Genomic DNA, 24,318 nt, shown 5'->3' with positions numbered 1-24,318 from the left:
AAGAGCGCTCAGCTCCCAGCGGGAGAGAAACGGAGGCGGACGCGAGATGGAGCCGCGGGCCTGGCCGGGTCCTCAAACGGCCGGCCGGGGGGGCGGCGGCGGCAAGCCTTGAGGCTGAAGCGGGAGGCGCGGCTCTCTAGGACATGGCCACCCAGCCGCCTCGCTGTGTCGAGGCCGAGCGGTTAGACGGGCTTCCCGGCTCGGCGGCGGCGGCGCCGGCGGGGGCAGCGGCAGCGAACGGGGAAGAAGAGGTCGAAGCGACGGCGCGGCTCCTCGACGGCTGCGTGCCGCTTTCTCACCAAGTGGCCGGGCACATGTTTGGCAAGGATAAGGGCGGTAAGTGGCCGGAGGAGGAGGAGGAGGAGGGAGAAGGGAGAAGAGGCGAAAGTTTGACCCGCGGGGCTGTGCCTGTCGGCGGGCGGGACAGCGGTCTCGGTGGTGGTGGTGGTGGGGGGGGGGTGTTTCTGAATCCCCCTCGCCGCGGTGTAACTTCCTCCGGCCTGGTGCCGGGAAATCCATTTGCAACGGGGTCGGTAAGGCATCTTTGTTGTTGTTGTTGTTGTTAGTTGCGAAGTCGTGTCCGACCCATCGCGACCCTATGGACCAGTGGTCTTCAAACCTGGCCCTTTGATGACTTCTGGACTTCAACTCCCAGAATTCCTCAGCCGGGCATGCCTGGCTGAGGAATTCTGGGAGTTGAAGTCCACAAATCATCAAAGGGCCAAGTTTGAAGACCTCTGCTATGGACAACGTTCCTCCAGGCCTTCCTGTCCTCTACCATCTTCTGGAGTCCATTTAAGCTCACGCCTACTGCTTCAGTGACTCCATCCAGCCACCTCATTCTCTGTCGTCCCCTTCTTCTATTGCCCTCCATCTTTCCCAGCATTAGGCTCTTCTCCAGTGAGTCCTGCCTTCTCATTAGGTGGCCAAAGTATTTGAGTTTTAGCTTCAGGATCTGGCCTTCTAAAGAGCAGTCAGGGTTGATCTCCTCTAGGACGGACCGGTTTGATCGCCTTGCAGTCCAAGGGACTCACAGGAGTCTTCTCCAGCACCACAGTTCTCTCTAGTATAGGAAATATCTAACAGATACATACCAGATTCTATAGTCTTCAACATCTAAATGTGATGATTTAGCATTATTGCCCTCAATCTTTCCCACCATTAGGCTCTTCTCCAGTGAGTCCTTCTTCTCATTAGGTGGCCAAAGTATTTGAGTTTCAGCTTCAGGATCTGGCCTTCTAAAGAGCAGTCAGGGTTGATCTCCTCTAGGACTGACCGGTTTGATCACCTTGCAGTCCAAGGGACTCGCAGGAGTCTTCTCAAGCACCAGAGTTCTCTCTAGTATAGGAAATACCTAACAGATGCATACCAGATTCTATAGTCTTCAACATCTAAATGTGATGATTTAGCATTATTGCCCTCAACCTTTCCCAGCATTAGGCTCTTCTCCAGTGAGTCCTTCCTTCTCATTAGGTGGCCAAAGTATTGGAGTCTTAACTTCAGGATCTGGCCTTCTAAAGAGCAGTCAGGGTGGATCTCCTCTAGGACAGACCGGTTTGATCGCCTTGCAGTCCAAGGGACTCGCAGGCATCTAGTTCCCGGTTTGGGTTTGCCTCATCTTTCTCTGGGGTTTCCTCTCCTCTCCTCTCCTCTCCCCCTTTTTGCATCGATGCGTGTTGCAAGGTTTCCATAGGGGAAAAGAACCGGGTGGATGGGAAGAGCTGTCCCGGAGGGCTGGGTGGGACCCAACCAACCAGCCAGCCAGCCCGCCCACTCTTTTTAATGGCACGTCGCCTCGTTATTTGCGGTCCTAAACAGCTCAGGAGACAGCCTGCATGACTGACTGACTTCCTTTTGTGTACCAAACAATCCTGTCGGAGCGGTGGGAATGTGACATGCAAAAAAAGAAGGGAGGAAGTCAACAAGGCAGCGATTTCGGGCTTTTTCTGGCTCAGCTGATCCAGTGAAGAAGAGGCTTGAGTTTGGTGAGGCGAGCAAGGTGGTTGACTAGGGAGGGACGTCCAGTTGAATTTCCTTGTTCTCCGGATCAGGAGGCGCCTGATAGCCGCTTCTCTCTCACTACCTCAAAACTTTCCTTTTCCATCAGGCTGACCTGGATTGACGATGGGTTTTTAAAATGTTTTAATTTTTAACTGTGTAGTTAATTTATTTTGGGGCTGTTATTTAATTCTTTTTTAATTTTTGTATTGTTGTTTTTATTGCTGTTAGCCGCCCTGAGTCCTTCGGGAGATAGGGCGGCATATAAGTCCCAAAAATAAATAAAATAAATAAATACTAAAGGCATTTTGTTTTCCGCTCACTCCCGTCAAGAGCGAGCATAATCTGGCTAAATTGATGTAGGGTTTAAGTTGGGATGAGGGAGGAAAAGAAAAGGAAAGAGAAGGTTGGTTATGTAGAGGCCAGCAGATTACCAATGCTTTTAGTCCTCAACTTGTGACCACCGCTGGAGCCCAACATTTCTGTTGCTAAGCGAGACGGTTATTGTGTGAGCTTTGACCCATTTTGTGACCTGACTTGCCACAGTTAAGTGAATCACTGGTTAATTAAATAAATGATATTATTTAAGTGAGTCTGGCTTCTCCATTGACTTTGCTTGTCAGAAGGTTGCAAAAGGTGATCCCATGACCCCGGGACACTGCAACCGTCGTAAATATGAACCAGTTGCCAAGAGTCTGAATTTTGATGATGTGGCCGTAGGGATGCTACAGTGGGTGTAAGTGTGAAAATGGTCATAAGCCAGGTTTTTTTTTTTTGCAGTGCTGTTGCAACTTTGAACGGTCACTAAACAATACAAACGGTTCTTGTATTCTGTATTTGGTGAATGTCTTATTAAATTCTACTGTGCGTTCAAAGGTTTCTACCCCATCAACCTCAATCTTGACATGTGTGATACACACACACACACACATAAAAAAGGTAAAGGTAAAGGTTCCCCCGCACATGCATGCTAGTTGTTTCCAACTCTAGGGGCTGATGCTCATCTCCGTTTCAAAGCCGAAGAGCCAGCGTTTGTCCGAGGATGTCTCCATGGTCATGTGGCCGGCATGACTAGATGCCAAAGGCGCACGGAATGCTGTTACCTTCCCACCGTAGTGGTCCCTATTTTTCTACTTGCATTTTTACATGCTTTCGAACTGCTAGGTAGGCAGAAGCTGGGATGAGTAACAGGCGCTCACTGTTACGTGGCACTCGGGATTCGAGCCGCCAAACTTCCGACCATCTGATCAACAAGCTCAGCGTCCTAACCCACTGAGCCACCGCCACTTGTCATCTTCAGGCTGGTGTCTTCGGTTTCTCACAAAACCGAAGACACCAGCCTGAAGATGATGAGTGGGACCTCGTCGAAACATCGCCAAGACACCCTCAATCCTACACGGGAAAAGACCCGAATATGCCAACAGGTAGAAGTACTTGTACTTTGTATTTGAATGTCTCATCAAGTTCTCTTGATTTCAACAACTTCCATCCCATTAACCTCAGACTTCACCTTTACGCAGACTACATCACTTTCTTGATGTTATCATAAGTTTGTAATCTGACTCACTTGTAACCTACATCTACCCATACATAACTAGCCTTCTTCCCCTCTGTTTTTCCAATCCCAGTTTAAATCCTTCAGTTTAGCTACTTTGTGTATCTAATGAAGTGAGCTAAAGTTCACAAAAGCTTTTCTTTTAATAACCTTAGTTAGAAAGGGTACTACTATTTCTGATTTTTTTAGTATAGGGCAGGGGTAGGCAACCTCGGTTCTTTTATGACTCATGGACTTCAACTTCCAGAATTCCTGAGCCAGCATAGCCAGCATAGCTGGCTCAGGAATTCTAGGAGTTGAAGTCCATGAGTCATAAAAGAGCCAAGGTTGCCTAACCCGGTATAGGGTAAGATGACTGTTTTTCTATTTCTTCTCAGGCAGTCCGACTTTACTGACAGTTTTTGCATGAACCCAATACTAATTGCATGAAATTTATCATTACAGTAATTGTTTTAGCAAAATTTACAAAGCAAAATAATTGAAAATTTAAAGTTCTGAAATTCATATAAACTTGTCTTTGCTTCTAGACTTTTATCATCAGTTTATCTTGTTATTTGTAATATAAAATGATAACTTACAGTAGATACATTTTCATTTTTTATTTTCATTTTTTAATATTTATTAATGGATATAATAGACTGGTGTGTTTTCTTTCCATTATCTCATATGACCTCCTTACTGTATTTGCTGAGAAACCTGCTTGTATGCTTGGTCTTCTAAGTTTCAGGAAATTTACTTATTTCTCTGCCTCCCACAATGAAGTTTTTAAAATGGTTTCAAAAGTAATGCTACTGATTTTCCCGAAGAAATTATTTTAAAAAATGGTTATTTTGTTAGGAAAGATATCTCTTCTAAGTTTCTACTGCAGACATGTCAAACACAAGGCCCGGGGGCCGGATCCGGCCCGCGAAGTGGTTTCATGTGGCCCGCGAAGCCATCCTGGAAACAGTGAGGGAATGGCCCCCTCTGCCTTGGCCCTGGCCCAGAGACCCTCCTTCTTCCAGAGACCCTCAGATCTGTCCCACTCCTGCCCTTGATGTGAACAATGTAGAGCTGGCCATGCCCACCCAGTAGGCCATATGCACTCTAGCCACGCCCACCCAGTAGGCCACGCCCACCCTGGCCATACCCACCTGGCCCCCTGAGGGCAACCGCAATGCTGATGCGGCCCTCAATGAAATTGAGTTTGACACCCCTGTTCTACTGGAAGCAGAAAAATGTGGGATAAATGCTTTTTTAAAAAAAAACATGGAAGTCTTTATACATGTGTTAACTGAACACGTTGGTTTGTTTTTTTCTGGGTGCTTTCTGTCTTATAAAAATTAGACATGGGTGGGAGTGACCAAGAGGAAGAATGAAAACGGAGTGGGAAGAAGAAAATAATGAGCTATTAAAGATACAGTCTTGGTTGTTTTTCACAGTCAGTGAACTTCAAAAGGGTTTATTGGAAATGTTCTCAGAAAACAACAAATGAAAGAAGACTTGCATGCCCATTTAGAAGAATTTCTAAAGCTGCTTTGTCCGTTTTTCCTAGCCTGATTTTTATAGACTTACAGTATATCAGATTGGAACAATGTAAAGCAAGAATTTTAGAAAGAACTTTAATTAGTAAATTGCCACCATTCGAAGTCAAAACTTTTATTAGCTGCAGTCTCCAGAAGAAATGTGTATTGGTACAGTTGTTTAGGCTACTCCTCTTAGATTGGACTCAGTATTTTGTCTAACTGAATGTGTTTAAGTTATCTGCCTCTAGGAAAATTGATGCCATTTTTGTTTAAGAGTAAAATTTATTTCACGTTGACAAAGGGTCTAACATGGGTGTTTTTAGGATAAGTTTTTCTTCCAGTGGAACTTACAGCTCTGATGTTTCCTGTTGATTTCTCACATGTTAACCTTGGCTTTTTGAAATCAACCAGGATTGCGTGGCTGTAGGCACTACAAACTATGAGTAATAGGTTTATATTCAGGCTGCTATGAAAGTCTTGTTTATAGTTTTGATTGTGGAATTAAACTATTTTAGCAGCTTGTTTTTTTTTAAAAAAATGTTAAAAACAATTACGGCATTTGGGATTGTGATGGTAGGATTAAAAATGGCACAGAAAATGGATTCTTAATTCTCAGATGCCAAAGTAATAGTTGGAAAATATTTCTTGGTTAGAGATGGGGGCTGGTGCTCTGCATGGTTTCCCCTGCCCTATCTCCTCGAGAACTAGCAAAAAACAGAATCTGTAATAATGTGAAATTATTGTGTATAAATCTTTTAAAATAAAGTTATGAGGAGGAATAAATGTTAACATTATATGTACCACAACAATTATAAATTGAAATAATACCACAAATCACTGCTGCTTTGACAATGTTGTTACATAATTCAGTTATACCTGTAAAATTTTATGCTTTCTCTAGAGTTCAAAGAGTGTTTTTATAATCATAATACATATATTAAAATAGGAGTCTTGGTTATTTTTTAACTGGGTGTATAAATTAAAGAGCCAATTCGGTTAATGATTAAGGTGTTGGATTAGGGGGTAGGAAAACTTGGATTTTAGTGCTGCCTTAGTATGGAAACCAAATGGGAGTGGCTTTGAGACATTCATTCTCTCTTAGCCCTCTAGGGCATAGACATGTCAAACTTGCGACGTCACGTGACGTCGCACAACGCATCGGGACAGTTTTGCCATTGCTGGCAATGGGATGGGCGTGGCTTCCGCATGACGCATCCAGCCCGCAGGCCGGCAGTTTGACACCCCTGCTCTAGGAAGAGGGCAATGTAAACTGCTTTTGAAAATATTGTCAAAAAATTGCATGGACTTTTCCATAGAGTCACCAGGAATCAAGACTGGCTTGAAGACACACACATGGTGCCAGATCATTGTTATTTTTTTAAAGAAGAATATGGTTTTAGTTAGGTTTAGCCAGCCATATATATTATACGCAGTTGTGTGGTGGGATCTGGTGCTGAGTTGGGGAGTGAAACTGCTGACTAACCTTGAATCACTTGTGGAGAGGAAGCAGCTAAAGGGAGATTCTCCTTAAAACTTGTTTCAGTATTCATCTAGTTGTAGTGTGTGCTTTTAGTCTGGTGAGATTCCTGTGTATTGGTGAGCAGTAATAAACATTCCACTCTGATCAGCTCATTGTGTTCTTTCTGGTTGCTTGTGCCTGGCATATTATTTGCAATAAGTAGGATTTCTAATAGCTAGTGTTCACATCTGGAGTAGCAGAGTTCTAATCTATGAAATCTTACATGCTAACGTTAGGTTTAGGATTACTATTTGGCTACTAAAATAAATCAAGATTTTTTATTTTTTGCTGTAGCCTGCTAACATGCTGTCTGGCAAAATGTGATAATAGAAGAGACAGGTAGACAAGAAAGGAAGTGGCAGTGGACTTGAAAGTTACAGATGTAAGATTTATGGAAACAAAGGAATATGTATCATACAGAAATATGTTTCTTGCTTGAAGTATGCTGATTAAATGGCACTCACCTTGGATACAGAGACCCATATTAATTCTACCAGCGTTTCAAGGTTGCCAGTTAGGAAATTTCTCAGTGAGAGGCAGGAGACTAAGAGTTCCAACAGAGAAACTAGGATAACGTTACAGTAGTACTGTAGACTGCTGTGAATCAGAGTGGTTCTAATTAACAGACAGGTGGGCTAGGCATAGATCTAGCTAATGTAATTCTTGTAACATAAATCTGAAAGTATAGAATCTGTCCTGAATACAATAGGCTTTAAATGTAATTTTTTAAAGATAAAATAAGCTGCAGTTCAACATCACAGAATTGGCACAACTGATGTTCAGTACTAAATTTAATTTGATGCCCAGAAATGTACAGATAGTGGTTTCCCCCGTGGGCAGCGCTGTGCCTGTCTGTGGCCAGTTCTCCTCCTGCATCCTCCTCCTCCTGTGGGTGGACCACGGCTTACCAAGCTGGGCGGCGCCTCTCCCCACATGCGTCCTCAGGTGGAGGAGCCGGGCAGCCGTGGCTCTCTCTCCCCTCTGGCCTCCATCTGCTTGAGGCCCGAGCTCGGCACACCCAGCTGGCCGGTGACAAGCTAGAGAGCATGGGACGGCAGAAGCTGACCAGGGACGAGGGGTAGGCAGGGTGGCCGCTCCCAATGTCCGCAGGGGAAGAAGTGGCATGGAGGCTCTGTGCCCAGTCCACCCCAGCCCCAGCACGGCACAGAAAGCAAGGCAGCAGCCCCATGTGCGTCCCCATGTGCGAGCACACCCCCGCCCTGCCAGGCAAGCGGAGCCGCGGCTTCTGCGGCAGAAGAGCGGAGGCGGGCAGCTGCCGCGGCTCCACTTGCATGGCATGGGAGGGCACACTCGTGCACGGGGACGCACGTGGGGCTGCTGCCTTGCTTTCCATGCTGTGCTGGGGCTGGGCCTGTTTCCTCCGCCTGAGGACTCGTGCGGGGAGAGGTGTCGCCTGGCTCGGTATGCCACGGTCTGTCCACAGAAGGAGGAGGAGGAGGGCTTGCCAGGGATTGGCGCAGCGCTGCCCACGGGGGGGGGGAATCTGACCAGCCCCAGCTTGGAGGGAGGGAGAGGCCGAGGGAGCCCGAAGGGAGGCAGGCGTGGTGCTTAGGGGTAGCCACTCTCCCCCCTCCCCCACGCTCCTGCAGATGGGCTGGCTGGCTTCGGCGTCACCTGGGCAGGCCTGGTCATGCATCTGCCCAGCTGTGCTGGTGGGCCCAGCCTTCCTCCCTCCCTCCCTTCCTTCCTCCCCCTCCCTCTCCCTTTCTACAAAGTCCAAACTTAGGTATCCTCCTTCCCCCGCTAGCCTTCTGCAAAGTACAAACGGACACCGCGTCCTACTTGTCTTCTCCAAACTCACACCCACCATCGCTTCCAAAGGCTGTCTGCTCGCTCTCTCGCTGCACTCTCCCCCCAAACCTGCTTTTATAGGTTCCCCTCTCCCCGCCCAGCTCTGGCAACTGTTCCCGCAATAGCGCTACTGGATTCGGTTTCCCTGCCCTCTCCAGTTCCCACTAGTCAGGCGCACGTGGATATGGGGAGGGGAGCGTCCCTCTGGTGCGCGTGCCCGTGCCCAGTCTGTCACACGTGCCGTAGGTTCGCCACCACAGCCCTAAATAAATCCAGAAGTATAGTACTATTGAAAGCCCTGAGAAGGAGGGCCAGAATGGTTGTACTAACACACACACACACACACACACACACACACACACACACACACACACACACACACACACACACACACACCAAAAGTCATCCACAAGTGCAATCTATGCTGTTTCACTGCTATACCAGATCTGGATTCAGGCTTGAGTGGGTCCAGATAATTAATTTCTTCCAGGGCCTCTGGAACTGTAACCTAACCCTCTTCTTAAAAATTTGCCCAAGAAAGTTGAAAATAACCAATAATTAGGTTTTAAAATTGCCATAGTTTTTATATACTTACCATGTGAATTAGTTAATTCTGAAAATTATATTAAGTTTCAGCAGTAACTTTGCTCTGCAGTTTGTAATTAGATCTGGTCTGTCTCTAATCAAGTTGAAAATAATGAGAAACAGTGGATCATTTGCTTTTATGTAGCAGAATTGCACCCTGACAACATTATTGTTCACTAACTCTCATTTTGGGTAGTCTCAGAAAACATTTATTTACTATGTTGGAAAAACTAATTCCTATTAAAATTCACAAGTCTGCCTTCTCTGGTTTATTTATTTCAAATAAATAATTAGAAATTATTCTAAATTAGATTTCTTGGACTTTTATGTTAAAAATTGCTCTTCTGTGTTTGGATTTCTGTTCATTATGAAATAAAACTGAAATTATATTGTAGGTTGAAGATCAGCATATATGGTTTTGTTTTGTTTGTCTCTCAGGCATATTGCAGCATCCGGATGGCACTGTTCTCAAACAATTGCAGCCACCTCCTCGAGGGCCCAGAGAACTAGACTTCTACAATAAGGTAAAATAATTCATTTCTTAAAACAACTGGAAGCAATGACATTTTTTTTTGCAGAATTGAACAACCCATTTTGTGTACTATCCTTGTGAACACGTCTTGCATTTTACTTTTATGCTGCTTTCCATTATTCTAAATTGTATAATGGTTCTGAAAGCTTTAAATTTTTGACCTAGTGCGTTTAACTGTTGTATGTCTCCATTCCTGACGTACTTACGGTAATCACATTTTCCAACGCTGATCGGAATACCCTCTTGACTTGGGAATTTATATGCCATCTTGGGATACCAAAGGATGTATCGTTAAAAGTATTGCTGTTTTGAAACAATTTCTTGAAATTTTTCTGTATTACTTTTCTTGTTTAGAGATTATGGCATTATTTTTTTTACTATTCTTCTGAGAAAACCCAGAATGTAGCTCACAATAATACAAGAATCATAAAAGATAATAATAATTAAAACTAATTTAATATAGTAAAAAATCATTTATCATCAATAAAATTGTCCTTAGTCTACTGCTTCTGTTTAGAAAGCATAGATAACCCTTCTTTATTTAGACAAGTATATGTAAAGGCTTAACAGGACTTTAGTTTAATTACACATATAAACTATAGTTATAATTTCTGTGTATGTCAGAGTTGAACCAATATGTGACATGTAAAAATCATCACATTTAGATGTTGAAGACTACAGAATCTGGTATGTATCTGTTAGATATTTCCTATACTAGAGAGAACTGTGGTGCTGGAGAAGACCATAAGAAAGGCTGAGTGCCAAAGAATTGAGGCCTTTGAAGTATGGTGCTGGAGAAGACTCCTGTGAGTCCCTTGGACTGCAAGGCGATCAAACCGGTCAGTCCTAGAGGAGATCAACCCTGACTGCTCTTTAGAAGGCCAGATCCTGAAGTTAAGACTCAAATACTTTGGCCACCTAATGAGAAGGAAGGACTCACTGGAGAAGAGCCTAATGCTGGGAAAGGTTGAGGGCAATAGAAGAAGGGGACGACAGAGAATGAGGTGGCTGGATGGAGTCACAGAAGCAGTAGGCGTGAGCTTAAATGGACTCCAGAAGATGGTAGAGGACATGAAGGCTGGAGGAACGTTGTCCATAGGGTCGCGATGGGTCAGACACGACTTCACAGCTAACAACAACAACAACATACTAGAGTGTGTTTAGAATGAAAACCTACATACTGGAAAGAAAAAATATATATCAGTGATATGAATCATTAATCACATTTCAAAATCACATTTTAAAAAAGTAAACATTGTCAGAAGTATTCATGGCTGTGTCATATGTTTATATAGCAGTTATTCATGATAATTTAATCATGATTTTGTTGTAGTGATTTATAGTGTTCATATCTTTTATAATAACCTTTTTAAAAGGTATGTTTAGACATTTGAATGTAAGGTAAAGGTGATACTGTGGTAGAGGCTAGTTTGATTTTAGTTAAATATTCATGTTCACCTATTATCCCAAAATCATAAAATCAGAAAGTCTATAAGCAACTGAAGTTGTTTGACCCCATCTTCCACCCCTAACTAATATTTAAAATGTGAATGCTTTTTTTAGAAAAAAGAATGTAAAATTCTTCCTGAGTTGGAGAGAGTACATAATGTGTCTTCCACTGGAATTAGAGTAACAGTAGTATGAACTTAGAAAGAACTGTAAACAGTTAATTACTGTAGAAGTTCTTGAACAGCTTGCTCTGAAACATTCAGTTCCTTTTTCAAACCAGTTCATGATTCAGTTCCCTTTTCAAACCAAAATCCATCTGCAGCTGACCCATTTAGGATGATTTTCATGCAACAAAGTTTATTTTCTAGGCATGCTGATTAGAACCTGCAATTTCTGTAGTAAAATAATTGATTCTCAATGTACTTCTGCAGATTAAGAGTTTGGAGAGGAAATGATTTTGAAATGAATAAAATAATTTATGTTATAAGCAGTCTAAAACTTCAAGTTATCAGGCTTCTAAAATTAACTTGCTAACAAGCTTAATCTCTTTCCTAATTTATGTAAGAGTAATATAAGCCAATCTATATTCTGCCTGCTTTTTTTGTCATTGGTTAGTTACATTTTCTATCAAAAGAACTGAAAAGTTTTGTTCAGTACTTTTCAGATAGCTTTCCAAGGGTATATGGTTATTGCAATAGAATTTATTTTAGGCGTTTATACAAATAAAAATGTTTAAAGATTTGACTAAACATCTTCCTTGTACACAATTTTGTCACAATTTAATACTTAAAGGTAAAGGTAAAGGTTCCCCCGCACATGCGTGCTAGTCATTTCCGACTCTAGGGGCCGGTGCTCATCTCCATTTCAAAGCCGAAGAGCCAGCGCTTGTCCGAGGACGTCTCCGTGGTCATGTGGCCGGCATGACTAGATGCCAAAGGCGCACGGAACACTGTTACCTTCCTATTGTAGTGGTCCCTATTTTTCTACTTGCATTTTTACGTGCTTTCGAACTGCTAGGTTGGCAGAAGCTGGGACGAGTAACAGGCACTCACTCTGTTACACAGCACTCGGGATTCGACCTGCCAAACTGCCGACCTTCTGATAGACAAGCTCAGTGTCCTAACCCACTGAGCCACCGCATCCCTTTAATTTAATACTTAGTGGGTCCCTATACTTTATTTGTCCTTACTGCTGGCCAGTTGTATGGAGCCTATAAAGCTATTTAAACTCTTTTGGTTAGTTATATTTCAGCAGTCCCTCGGAGAATGGTTCTCAACCTGTGGTCTGCGGACCCCTAGGGGGACTACAGTGTCATCACAGGGGGTCCAAGAAGGCTTGAAGAAATGTTATGATTTAAATCTTAAGTCTTGGGTGTGCATGGCCAATTGGCCATGGTCTTTGGCCACAAAACGTATGTAAAGGGGATCTGTGATGAAGAAAAGCTTGAGAACTACTGTCCTAGGAAGTTGGATACCTCGACTGTGACAAAAACTATGATTTTTTAAAATAATAAAATATAAAATCTGTATTTTTGATAGGGATAGATAGGTTAGCAATTCATTATTGTCTATGTCTATATCGTTCATACTGGAGGTATCCCTCATTTTTACTCCTATAAATTTGGTATTTATATAAAGTAAGGTTCAAATTTCCAAAGTTGCTATCATAGCAGAAAGGTAGATAATTATTATAGGATCCAATGTATTTCACTAACATTTATTTTATTTCAGGTATTTGCTGATGGGTGTGAAGACTCTGTGTTTCTTGAACTACACAAATATTTGCCAAAATATTATGGAACCTGGTCATTGCCTACTGCACCTAATGGTACTATTGCTATATTCAGTGTGCTAGACATGAATTTGATGGAAATTACTGTGGAGGGTCTTCTAAGAATATATACATGTGGAGGGTCTTCTAAGAATATATGCATTAAATTCTATCATATAGAACTTCATGGAAAAATATTTCAGAGCTGATGTACTTAATTAAGTCCATTTCCGGTCACCACGATTCAGAAAAGGTACTGAAACCCTAGAAAGAGTGCAGAGTAGAACAACAGAGATGATAAGGAATCAGGAGCCTAAATCATATGATGTACGGCTAAGGCAGAGGTAGGCAACCTTGGCTCTTTTATTTTATTTATTTATATTTTATTTTAATTCCATTTATATCCCGCCCTTCTCCGAAGACTCAGGGCGGCTTACAAGCTTAGCAGTAGCCTTCATTCTATGTATATGCCTGCTTATTAGGGCTTTCACACACACCCCAAGCGGCATTATTACAAAGTCAGCTTAATTGCCCCCAACAATCTGGGTCCTCATTTTACCTACTTCAGAAGGATGGAAGGCTGAGTCAACCTTGAGCCTGGTGACTCGTGGACTTCAACTCCCAGAATTCCTGAGCCAGCCCAGGGGTAGCCAAGGTTGCCTACCCCTGGGCTAAAAGAACTAGTTATGTTTACCTAACGAAGAGAAGGCTCAGGGGAGACATGATAGCAGTCTTCTAATACTTGAAGGACTGTCATAAGAAGAGGGTGTTGATTTATTTTCCATAGCACCTGACGGCAGGACAAGAAGAATGGGTGCAAGCTTGTCAGAGGGAGATTCAACCTGGAAGTAAGAGCAATTTCCTGACAGTGAGAGCAATTTGTCAGTAGAATAACTTGCCCTTCTGAGTTGTGGGTGCTCCATTACTGAGTTGTCTATGGAGATTCTCAGTCATTACTGGAGGTTTTCAAGAAAAGATTGGACAACCGTTTGAGTGGGATGGTATAAAGACTCCCATCTTAGGTAGGGGATGGATTAGAAGACCTCCAAGGTCCCTTCCAGTCCTATAGTTCTGTGAGGGGAAGATTGTGTAAATAAATCCCAGGCTCATGAATCAATAAGTGTTCCTGATCTCTTACCATGATTGTAAAACCAGAAGCCAGACCCACCTCACTCAGAATTTCTGTTAGAAAAATAATTTCTCTTGTTTCTCTAATGTTAATCTTAATCATTTTTAAATATAAAATCTGCAGCGCTATCGGCTATGGTTAATATTAAGCAAGATTTGAAATTAGTTGCAAATTTTGGTTAAGAGGAACGATGGCTAGACATAACTGTTGCTAAAATCAATAGAGAAAAAGTGTATGATTGACAGTTAATATTAAGAGTTTTCATTCATAAACTGAAGAAATATTGGGATTTGGGCCTTCCTTTCCAAAACATGGAATAATTAATAGCCTGGTATGATAGCTGTGGTGTACGGAAATCACTTTTTTCCCCAGATACTGACAAAGCTGAGTTATCCTTAATTGTTTACAGATTTGTACCTAAAACTGGAAGATGTGACACATGGATTTAAGAAACCATGCATAATGGATGTAAAAATAGGCCAGAAAAGCTATGATCCATATGCTTCAGAAGAGAAGATAAAGCAACAAATCAGCAAATACCCACTAATGGAAGAGATCGGGTTCTTGGTGCTTGGCATGAGGGTAAGCTGTCTCTTGGATTTTAATTAGAACGTGCCCTTGAAGAGATGTGTGCAACATAAGCTCGCTCCAGATGATTTTTTTTTTTGTGAAGAGAATTAAGGATGGGTTTGGAGTTCATATATTTTCCTTACATAAGCAGGAAACATTTCCTGTTTTCCTCATTACAGGTAACCCTCAAATTATGACCAAATGTTTAATGACTGTTTGCAATTACGACAGCCTCATAAAGGGTGCCACTTCCGGAAGTCTATTCTAGGCCTCGAAAGCCTGGAGGACGCCTCCCAGGCATAAAAGCCCCCCCCCCTCGGAAGTGCGTGGATGCCAATTCTTGAAGTCTGTTCTAGGCCTTGGACGCACAGGCCTGTATCCACTCAGAGAACCGGGTGTTCAGGTATTTGAATCCCATCACTGAGTAGTTCCCTTCCATGTTCCAAAGGGACTGGTGGGATGGAGAAACAAAGCTCCAAACCCAAAGGTCCTAGCTCCGTTCTGCAGCCATTAGTATTCTAGGATCTTTGTGGTTACCTTTTAATTATTTGAGTGGAATACTACATAAGTAGTACTGTATAAGCCAGAAAATAAACTAGATGGTTTGTTTCTCCTCAGTGGAAGAATAAATACGTCCATGTTGAAGTCTGGCATAGATTTTATACGATTAAAATCTGTAGGTTCCCTTACTATATAGACACATACTTTGTGAGAGATTTACACTATATTTGTTACCATTTCATGCACCTTCAAAGTGTTTACAGTAGCAACATTATTGTCCTCTAAAGGGCTTTGGTAAGTTACTTACAACTTTATTGTAGAAATATATTTTGGATTTAAAAAAAACCTACTTATTACATCAAAATTATGGCTGGACAAGAAAAATGATTTCTCCATATCCTCCTTTTTGCTAAAAAAAACTTGACTTTCAACATTGAAATGATAAATTTGTGACTCCACATGGCAGATTGAAAAAGTGATGTTACTCTACGTGTATAGTTCTTCTTCTTGCAATCGGCTTATACAAGTAATCCTTGTTTAGCTACCACAATTGTGACCAGCAACTCAGTCATTAAGCAAAATGGTCACTAAGTAAAACTGCAGCTGCTTATGATCTTACAGTACTTCAGTTTTTCTTTCTTTACAGACCTGCAAAGGATTTAATTGTGAAGACTAGATGCAAACATTTCATCACTGTTGTAACTATGAATGGTTTTTAAACAAGGACTGTCTGTATACAGAGAGTTATAATGAAATATAGTTACCTTTTATTAAAACTGTTGAGTACAGTTTTATATTCATGTACAGATAGATATATGACAAGTCCTTAAATATAGCAATAGCAAATAGACTTATATACCGCTTCACAGTGCTTTACAGCCCTCTCTAAGTGGTTTACAGAGTCAGCATATTGCCCCCCAACAGTCTGGGTCCTCATTTTGCCCACCTCAGAAGGATGGAAGGCTGAGTCAACCTTGAGCTGGTCAGGATCGAACTCCTGCAGTGAGTTAGCCTGCAGTACTGCATTCTAACCACTGCGCCACCATGTCTGTGATATTGTTTGGTGATTTGTGATTATTTTGCTGTTTATTTAAATGTATTTTTGCTATTATTATTATTATTATTATTATTATTATTATTATTATTATTATTATTATAATGCGTTTTATAAAAGCACAGAGTTTAAGCAAGAAATTTCTAGATTTTCTTTCTAAATGTTTTCTAGATTTTTTTAAAAAAAGTTGCTACTGTATAGCATTGTATTTTTGGTTTAGTTTCTAGAAATTTGAATGTACCAAGTATTTATATTGTTCTCTGAATCAAATTTTGCTTTAGTTAATTTAGATTCTCAATAAAACATAAAGCTCTCAGTGTTCATAGGGCAATTGATTTGAAGGAATATGTCTGACAATTCCTCAATATTATACAGAAAATATTCATTTGCATTCATTTGTTTTTTTGATTATACTGTAAATAAAGCATTATGATACTTCTTCAAAAAAAATACCCTATTCTTGTGTTTTACAAAGATCTAACTAGATCTAACACCTCGAATTCTTTCAGACTTCTGTGGTCTAAAGCAAAATGTTTTAATGTAAATGGAACATTAAGCTAGAATAAAAATGAAAAAAAAAGTTTCAAGAAATGAGCTAGACATTTTTCTTTTTTAAAGGTTTATCATGTCCCTACTGGTACCTATGAGACACAGAACCAGCATTATGGAAGAGGATTAACAAAAGAAACGATAAAAGATGGTAATCTTTGTATAAAAGCACTATATTAAACAAATGACTTTTTAAAAAGGAACAGTCAGGCTAGAGTTTGTGTTATGGACTCCGAACCATGTGTGCCTGGTAATTAAGAAAGTAGTTGTTGATAAAAAAATGAGGTTTAATATAACAGAATGCCAAATGAGACAAAGAAGTAGCAATGTTTTTTTAACCAGAGTTGGTGCTGTTGTAAAATATAGTTGAAGACATTTTCCAGTAGTATTTATAGACGGGATAAAGCGGTATTATGGACAAATCTCTTACTGTGAATGATGAGTAAAAAGACTGAGCATTAATATTGTGCTTTATATTGAGAACAATGTGGTATAGCACTTAAGGTGCTGGAGTTGGATTCATCCATTAGGCATACAAGTCATAGTTTAGGTGACTTTGCCCCAATCACTTATTCTTAGGACAAGAGTTGGAAAAAAAGCTATATACCAGTCAGTATTGGATTAGCATGAGGCTCCGGAACCTTCTGGGAAAAGGCCTTCATTCTGTAGTATATGCTTTTTTAAAGACATCTGTGATTGAAGCAGCACATAAGCCTTAGTAATAAATAAATTACAGCATATCAGGAGAAAAGACCGTTATAAATCTGAAGAATAAATGAGCTACCCATCTTATTTATTCATTTATTTATGTAGATTTAGAAGCACACCTGAATGCCAAATGACACCTTCTTTTACATAATTAAAAAGAAAGGATAACAAAAAAAAGAAAACCGGTGCAGCTGAACAAAGCATGTTTTATCATGTTTTAAATGATAAAAAAAATCTGCCAGGCCTAGAGTACAGTTAGGTTTTTAAAGACTTGTGGAAATCTTATAGGGTTTGGAGCTGTGTGGAACTTGTGGGGAGGAGGGAATGCTGTTCTAGAGGGCAGGTTCTGTGGCAGAGAGGGCATGCTTCTGGGGTCCCACTAGATGGCATTGCTTGGTAGAAGGTGCCCAGAATGCCTCCATTCTGTCTGATCTTGCCAATCTTTTAGCTATGTTTATATATATAAACATATGGCTGACTGATGAAAACTAATAAGTTTGAAATGCATATCAGTCTCCCTTAATTCTTTGTTAGCAATTTAAAATTTACACAAATATGAGCTGTCACCGGAGTGACTACTGCCTGTCGATGGCCTTCAGGTTAGGCTGACACAGGAAATAAGATTTGTCCCATGTTTGGGGCCTAGCAAGGTAATCTAAAAATAGTTAACAAGCATTTGACATATATACTGTATATGTCCGTCCAGTGCGCTCCCACAGAGAGGGCCTCCTCAGGGTGCCTCCGATCAAAGAATGCCAATTGGTGGCCCCCAGGGGGAGAGCGTTCTCTGTGGGTGCGCCAGACCTGTGGAACCACTTACCGGTTGAGCTCCGGATGGCCCCCGACCTTCGCTCCTTCCGGCGCGATCTCAAAACCTTTTTTGAACAAGCTGGCCTGGTCTGACGGGATGGGGTTGGGTTTTTTTTTTATAATTAGTTTTAACTTTTAATATGTATCAATTACTACGGGCATAGTTGTTTAATCACTTTTTAATTTTTGTATCCTGTTTTTTATTATGTATTGCCCTGTTCACCGCCCTGAGTCCTTCGGGAGAAGGGCGGTATACAAATTAAATTATTAAATTATTATTAAATTAAATTATTGAACTCATTGAACCGAGGTTCGCTGTCTTTGAATAAAAATGTGAAGTCCTCTTAAGACTATGAACTTTTAAACAGTAAAAGTTGAATCGAATATTCCAATCAATAGATCATAATTAGAAGTGAATTTGAAGGCCTTCTTCAATTAAAAACAATCAACAAATCAACAAAAAGACAAGTAGCTCTATCCAACTCTGGGTTATGGAAGCAAACCATAACCTAATTATAAGAGGTCTTTGCCAAACTCAGAAAAGGAGTTGCTAATAATTAGCAGACTGGAAAGGGCAACAAAATTTTTTGGTCACCCTCAATTTCTAGTCAGATTGACAGTATATCAATTGAGAAGTACAATACCATCTTTACTCTGCCAGGAATGGTTGCCCAATAAAAAACATCCCAAGAACAAGGTCTGCACTAATTTGCATTATAAAGAAAGCACTGAAAAAGAACAGTATGCATGAGAAGATTTGATGTTGGAATCCTCCCTCCAGAAAACATTGCTGTTCATTTCGGGTTTTCTGAAGACCAACTGGATGACCCAGAGGCCGCACTATGGGCAGATAAAATGAATGGGAATTTTGGCATTAATAACAAATTTTATGTTTGGAGGAAAAAACAACAACATTGAATTCCAATAAAGGATTTCATCCTTTAGACCAGACATGTCAAACACAAGGCCCGGGGGCCGGATCCGGCCCGCGAAGTGGTTTCATGTGGCCCCCGAAGCCATCCTGGAAACAGTGAGGGAACGGTCCCCACTGCCTTGGCCCTGGCCCAGAGACCCTCCTTCTGCCAGAGACCCCTAGATCTGTCCCACTCCTGCCCAGGCCCCCATAGGCACCCTTGATGCCAATGATGTAGAGCTGGCCATGCCCAGCCAGTAGGCCGTACGCACTCCAGCTGCGCCCACCCAGTAGGCCGCGCCCACCCTGGCCATACCCACCCGGCCCCCCGAGGGCAACCACAATGCTGATGTGGCCCTCAATGAAATTGAGTTTGACACCCCTACTTTAGACAGTCACTCATGCCCTAGTTACCTCAAGATTTTCGCAGTGCACTTTATGTAAGATTGTTTTCAAATGTCTTGAAAACTACTTGGAAGCTTCAGCTGGGCCAGAACACAGCAGTGCAGACAATGAGGGGTATTCTTATGTGAGACCTCTACTCTGTGAGTTGCAGTGGTTTCCTCTCTGCTTCTGGGTATGATTCAAAGTTCTCTTTATTATTTACAAAGCCCTCCATGACATAGGGCTAGCTTACCTGAGGGACTGCCTATCTCTTATTGTTTCTAGCCAGCTTCTACAAGTCAAGTGTTGGGTCTCTTCAATAATCAGTGTCATCTATTGGGACCCCAGAAGGGTATCTTGCAACACTTATCCTTTGGATTGAATTCTCCCTAAATTTGCATGGCTCCCACCATACTGATGTTTTAACTCAACACAGTGGATTAAAATAATTGTGTGAGGAGGAATAAGGACAAAGCACCTTTAAACCATTGTGTGAGGTGGATGAAGACAAACAGGAAACAATTTTGCAATCATTGCTGCTAAAGGAACTGCCACTAGTTAGTCTAAAACAAGGCTCTTCAAACAAGGCAACTTTAAGACCTGTGGACTTCAACTCCCAGAATTCTTCAGCCAGCCAGGGCTGGCTGAGGAATGCTAGGAGTTGAAGTCCACAGGTCTTAAAGTTGCCAAGTTTGAAGACCCCTGGTCTAAAACTTCACACACTTTTTTCAAGCAGTGACTGAACTTTGGTTCAATGTATTCAGTAAGAAAATATATTTACCCCAATTTTTGTTTATCTACTAAAACAACTCAACTAAAACTCAGATCACCTTGCAAGACATCAAGCTGCAAGGTTGTAGGTAATCCTAAAGAGTTCACTAATTCCTTTCACCACTGTATATAATTGAGTTTTGGAAACAGAAGTACATATGGTACCGTATACTTGGCAACTGTATGAACCTCTGATTATTTCAAGCCTGTCATTTGTCCTTTCACCATAAATTTCTGCAATTCATTTTAAAAACTAAAAATGGAAATTGAGGGCAGTAATATATATTGCTGAACTTTTGTAGTGCCAATTTAATCCTGAATTCTGTTAGATTATGATATTTGCCTCCTGATTGTTTTTGTTTATTTTGTAGGTTTGGCTCGGTTTTTCCATAATGGATTCACCCTGAGAAAAGACGCCATAGCTGTTAGTATTCAAAAGATTAAAGAAATCTTGCACTGGTTTGAGAGCCAGAAGCAGCTTAACTTTTATGCAAGTTCTTTACTATTTGTCTATGATGGTTGGTCTCCATGGTTAAATGATGGCTGTTTGGTTGAGAGGAACAAAGTAGCCAAGGACCAAGTGCCAAGTGATAGTACAGATAATACATTGGAACGCAACAACAATATTCATATCATCAATGCCTCAGAAATGGGGAAGGTAGAGACTTCAGATGGCAAAGATTTTTCTAAATCATATACTTTTCACAACAGGCACCAGAATCAGTTTTTGTTAAGAGACCATCTATGGAAGAGCAGTTCTTGCTTTTCACAAAAACATTTGAACGGAAATGTTATACCTCAGCTGGAAAAAGTTTTCAGCCAAATGCCCACGTCTCTTCCAGGAAATGAAGAAGTTGAAGTCCGGATGATAGATTTTGCTCATGTATTCCCTAGCGATACGCGAGACGAGGGCTACATTTATGGGCTGAAAAACTTAATTACTGTCCTTCAGAATATTTTAGATAAGTAAATTTTTGCAGTGATTTTTACGGAGGGCCAAATATAATGAAAAGCAACAACATTTCTGCACTTGTGATCCTTGGTTTATATTGTTCTACATTTTCTTGTCTTTATACTTTTGGTAGAATTACCAGGTATTTTATAATGTTACTCAGGAATATTATTCTGTAATTAGTAAAAGAAAAAGCTAATGAGATTTAACTGGTAGTTATAGGAATTTACAGTTAACAAACAAAGCCTATCTGATATTGGATATATCTTGCGTTGGTTGAAATGACTTAAGTTATTTTACATACTTACATATTTTAATTGAAAACCTGTCATGCAGCCATAATGTTGAGCCATATCTCTCCTGGGATACTAGAAAATCATTAGAGAATACTAAAATCAAAATTTAACAGACTATTCAGGATGAGGGGGCATCCATTAAATCGAAATTTATATCACTTTTGTGAATTTACATTGTTTGCATAATTACATAATAGACAAATGATGTCATTTGCAGTAAAATAATGTAGCAGAGAAATCTTTCATTTGACAGAAAAACTTGCATTGGAGTCTGAGCAAAAAGTTAGACCATTATATCAAAAGACTACCAAACTGGGGTCCATTAAATTAAGAGTTTACTGTATTATGCTTGAGTATTTGATATATTTTTAAAACTGGAGCTAATAATATTTTTAAGGAGTACATATTTAAAATGTATTCTAGTTTAACTGATTTTTTTTGTTAGTGAGAGATAATCATGTTCTCCATTATTAAACTTGGGTAGAGGAGTTAATCTTTTCAGGGCCAAATATTCTTACCATGTAATATGTAACATTCCCCTCTAAATTTATGAAATAGAAATGAGCCATCTAAAGAAAAGCTTGCCTTTTGGAGGTTCTATTAGAAAATGAATAATAAAATAGTTAATCAAAAATAGTTTTAGTTATTGCAAAGGGGGTGCAAAGTGTAGTCTAATGTCTGAAGCTACTTTTTAAATAACTTCTTGGTATGAACAAATGGTATTCATTATACAGGTGTGGATTTGCAAATGGAATGATTGGATTCGCTTTGTAGAAGAAAGAGGAATATTGTAAAAAGCTCCTTTGGAGGAAAGGATAACAGAACAGTGATTTTCATTTATCTCTTTCCCCTATTTCATTCCTAAACAGTATGGAAAGTAATGCTGGGGATTGTAGAGGAAAAAAATGGAATTCATAACAATTGTCCTTACATTTATTTCCTTCAGCTCAGCAGAACTTTGTACTGATACGAATTCAATTTTTAAACTGGTGGATAGTTGACGTTAAATAGCAGTGGTTTAAATTTTACATTTATATTTTATATTCCAAATGTGTTATATAAATCTCAATTAAGTAGTTTTGTTATAGGTTATAAAGAAAGCCTTAATATCAGATGTTCCAAGGTGATTTTAATTTAAGAGTGAAATCAAGAATTCGGTCTTCTGTCAGTAATTTAAGCCATATTGTCGAAAAATAATTGCTATGCAGAATTGTCCGAATCAGTTTTCTTGATCATTGGTAGTTTATTCTACTGTAGTTTCTCATTAACTGTTATAAGTTAATTTGGCTATATCTGTATATCTGCTGCAGCCTGGGAATGTTTCCATTGTAGGCCAGTTAAGAATATATAATTTTACATCTTTCGGGCAGTAACTTTTGTGCTTCATAGTATTTGTAGTGTAATTATTGTTTTGCTAATAGTTTAAGGTTCTGGAATAGTAAGTACTCAACGTCAATTTTTCAAGTTTTGTAATTGAGTCATTACAAATATAGTTAATGTAAATGATTCTTTTTGGAAAGTAAACTGCTTTAAATTGGAAGCTAGGGAGAGTTGGTTACAGTTGCCCAAGTAACCCCTCATTTTTTTTAATCTGATGAAAAGCATATTCCAGTTACTTTTATTGTCTGCCAGTTTTTAAACAGTTGTGAAATAAACATTTTGCAATTTTCATATGTGAACAAATCAGAAAACCTTATCTAGAATAGTTTGGTTTCCTACACTTCACTGGCTAATTCCATCACTTCCATTTGCTTATTCATAAGAAGCCCTGTAATGTGATGCCCTTTGGATATATAAGTGTAAAACTGATCTTTATATTTCATTTTCTGTTCTGATCCTTCAGCTTATTCTGTATGTTACAACTCTGTGTACAGCGGATACAGATGAAATCTTTCGTAGTCACGTTATGGAGGAATTGTCTCAGTTTTACCCATTTAACTGTTTGCTTCTAGTGGAAGTGAATTTGAGAGCCTGCATGTTAAGAGTCTGTAAAATAGCAATTATTTTGAGCTTCAGATTTAAGTCTGTAGTTAGAACAAGGAGTATTTTAGCATCTGATCTAAAGTATGTTCAAATTAAGTTACATTTCTTTGGAAGGAAGATTTCTAAACTCCTTAGGAATAGATATAAATAACAGCTAATGACAACTACTTTGTAACTGTCCCAAACACCCCTGACTTTGGCAAGCTTATCCTTACCACTAATGCAGAATCTTAAATATTGCTTCCAATGAGATTAAGAAGATGCTATGAAAAATTATGTACAAACTAATATAAGAGTTTAAATTCTATAATTTTTTTTATAAGTTTGATTCTTGGTATTTTGGATATTTTGCTTCTTGTTGCATAGATCTATTTAAAACTATGCTGTTATGAAATGTTAAAACTATTTTATCTAACTAATTTTGCAGAATTATGCAGTTGTGTATAATCATGTTTCATACGAAGGGCATATATTGAGATGGGAGTTATTTTTGTTGTACAGGGAAATGGAAATTTCTGCTTATGTTAGATACCATTCCATAATAGATTATGACATTTTAGGAAGGGACTATTTTCTGTTAATGTGCACCTAATACAAAACTTGGTAGATTATATCCTTGACTTCTCTGAAAGTAAGTCCCCTGAAATTCGCAGAAGTCGTTATAATGTTAAGCCCCCATCTGAAATAGTAGAATTAAAGTTTATATAGAAACATGTGATCTTTATCAAAGCGGAAAGGACTGCCCAAGTTTTGAGAGAAAAAACAAAACACATCAGTTGTACTAGTTTAGAAAGCGAAAAGGGCACAGCCACTAAGTCTTTCATGTAAACCATTTCCCAGTGGTTTATATTACCCTTTTAAAAGACTGCAGCTTGTATAAATAGTCATTCCTTCTTATCCAAATTATTTTTTAAATTAACATTATTTGCAATAACATCCCCTACTGAGTGCCTTCTGCTTCATGTTTGGTACC

The 24,318-nt window shown here is 40.0% G+C and overlaps 1 protein-coding gene across 6 annotated transcripts; it reads left to right on the top strand.

Moving 5' to 3' along the window:
• Positions 1 to 23,411, top strand: IPMK (inositol polyphosphate multikinase). Of its 6 annotated transcripts, none has more exons than XM_081329037.1 (7): positions 209 to 336; positions 9,413 to 9,498; positions 12,686 to 12,782; positions 13,513 to 13,573; positions 14,264 to 14,436; positions 16,598 to 16,679; positions 20,486 to 23,411. In XM_081329037.1, exons 3-7 carry the CDS (start codon positions 12,696 to 12,698, stop codon positions 21,082 to 21,084), a joined length of 1,002 nt encoding a protein of 333 aa, XP_081185163.1. In that variant the 5' UTR covers positions 209 to 336; positions 9,413 to 9,498; positions 12,686 to 12,695; the 3' UTR covers positions 21,085 to 23,411. The 6 variants fall into 6 exon arrangements, with proteins under 6 accessions (XP_081185161.1, XP_081185163.1, XP_081185162.1 ...); XM_081329039.1 differs by lacking the exon at positions 209 to 336 and adding an exon at positions 6,909 to 6,959; XM_081329035.1 differs by lacking the exon at positions 13,513 to 13,573 and having other exon boundaries at positions 1 to 336.
• Positions 23,412 to 24,318: the final 907 nt, after the last annotated feature.

Source organism: Vipera berus (assembly GCF_964194415.1).
Source record: "Vipera berus genome assembly, chromosome: 5".
Taxonomy (NCBI): Eukaryota; Metazoa; Chordata; class Lepidosauria; order Squamata; family Viperidae; genus Vipera; species Vipera berus.
Note: the sequence above shows the minus strand (reverse complement) of the source record. Positions and strands in the feature narration are given on the sequence as shown.

What these genes read in the sequence shown, in the direction of transcription:
- IPMK (XM_081329035.1), top strand. Translation starts at nt 144, where the DNA reads ATGGCCACCCAGCCGCCTCGCTGTGTCGAGGCCGAGCGGTTAGACGGG. An exon ending in ATTGCCTACTGCACCTAATG is followed by an intron (nt 12,783 to 14,263) that starts GTACTATTGCTA and finishes AATTGTTTACAG; the next exon opens with ATTTGTACCTAAAACTGGAA. An exon ending in AAAAGAAACGATAAAAGATG is followed by an intron (nt 16,680 to 20,485) that starts GTAATCTTTGTA and finishes TTTATTTTGTAG; the next exon opens with GTTTGGCTCGGTTTTTCCAT.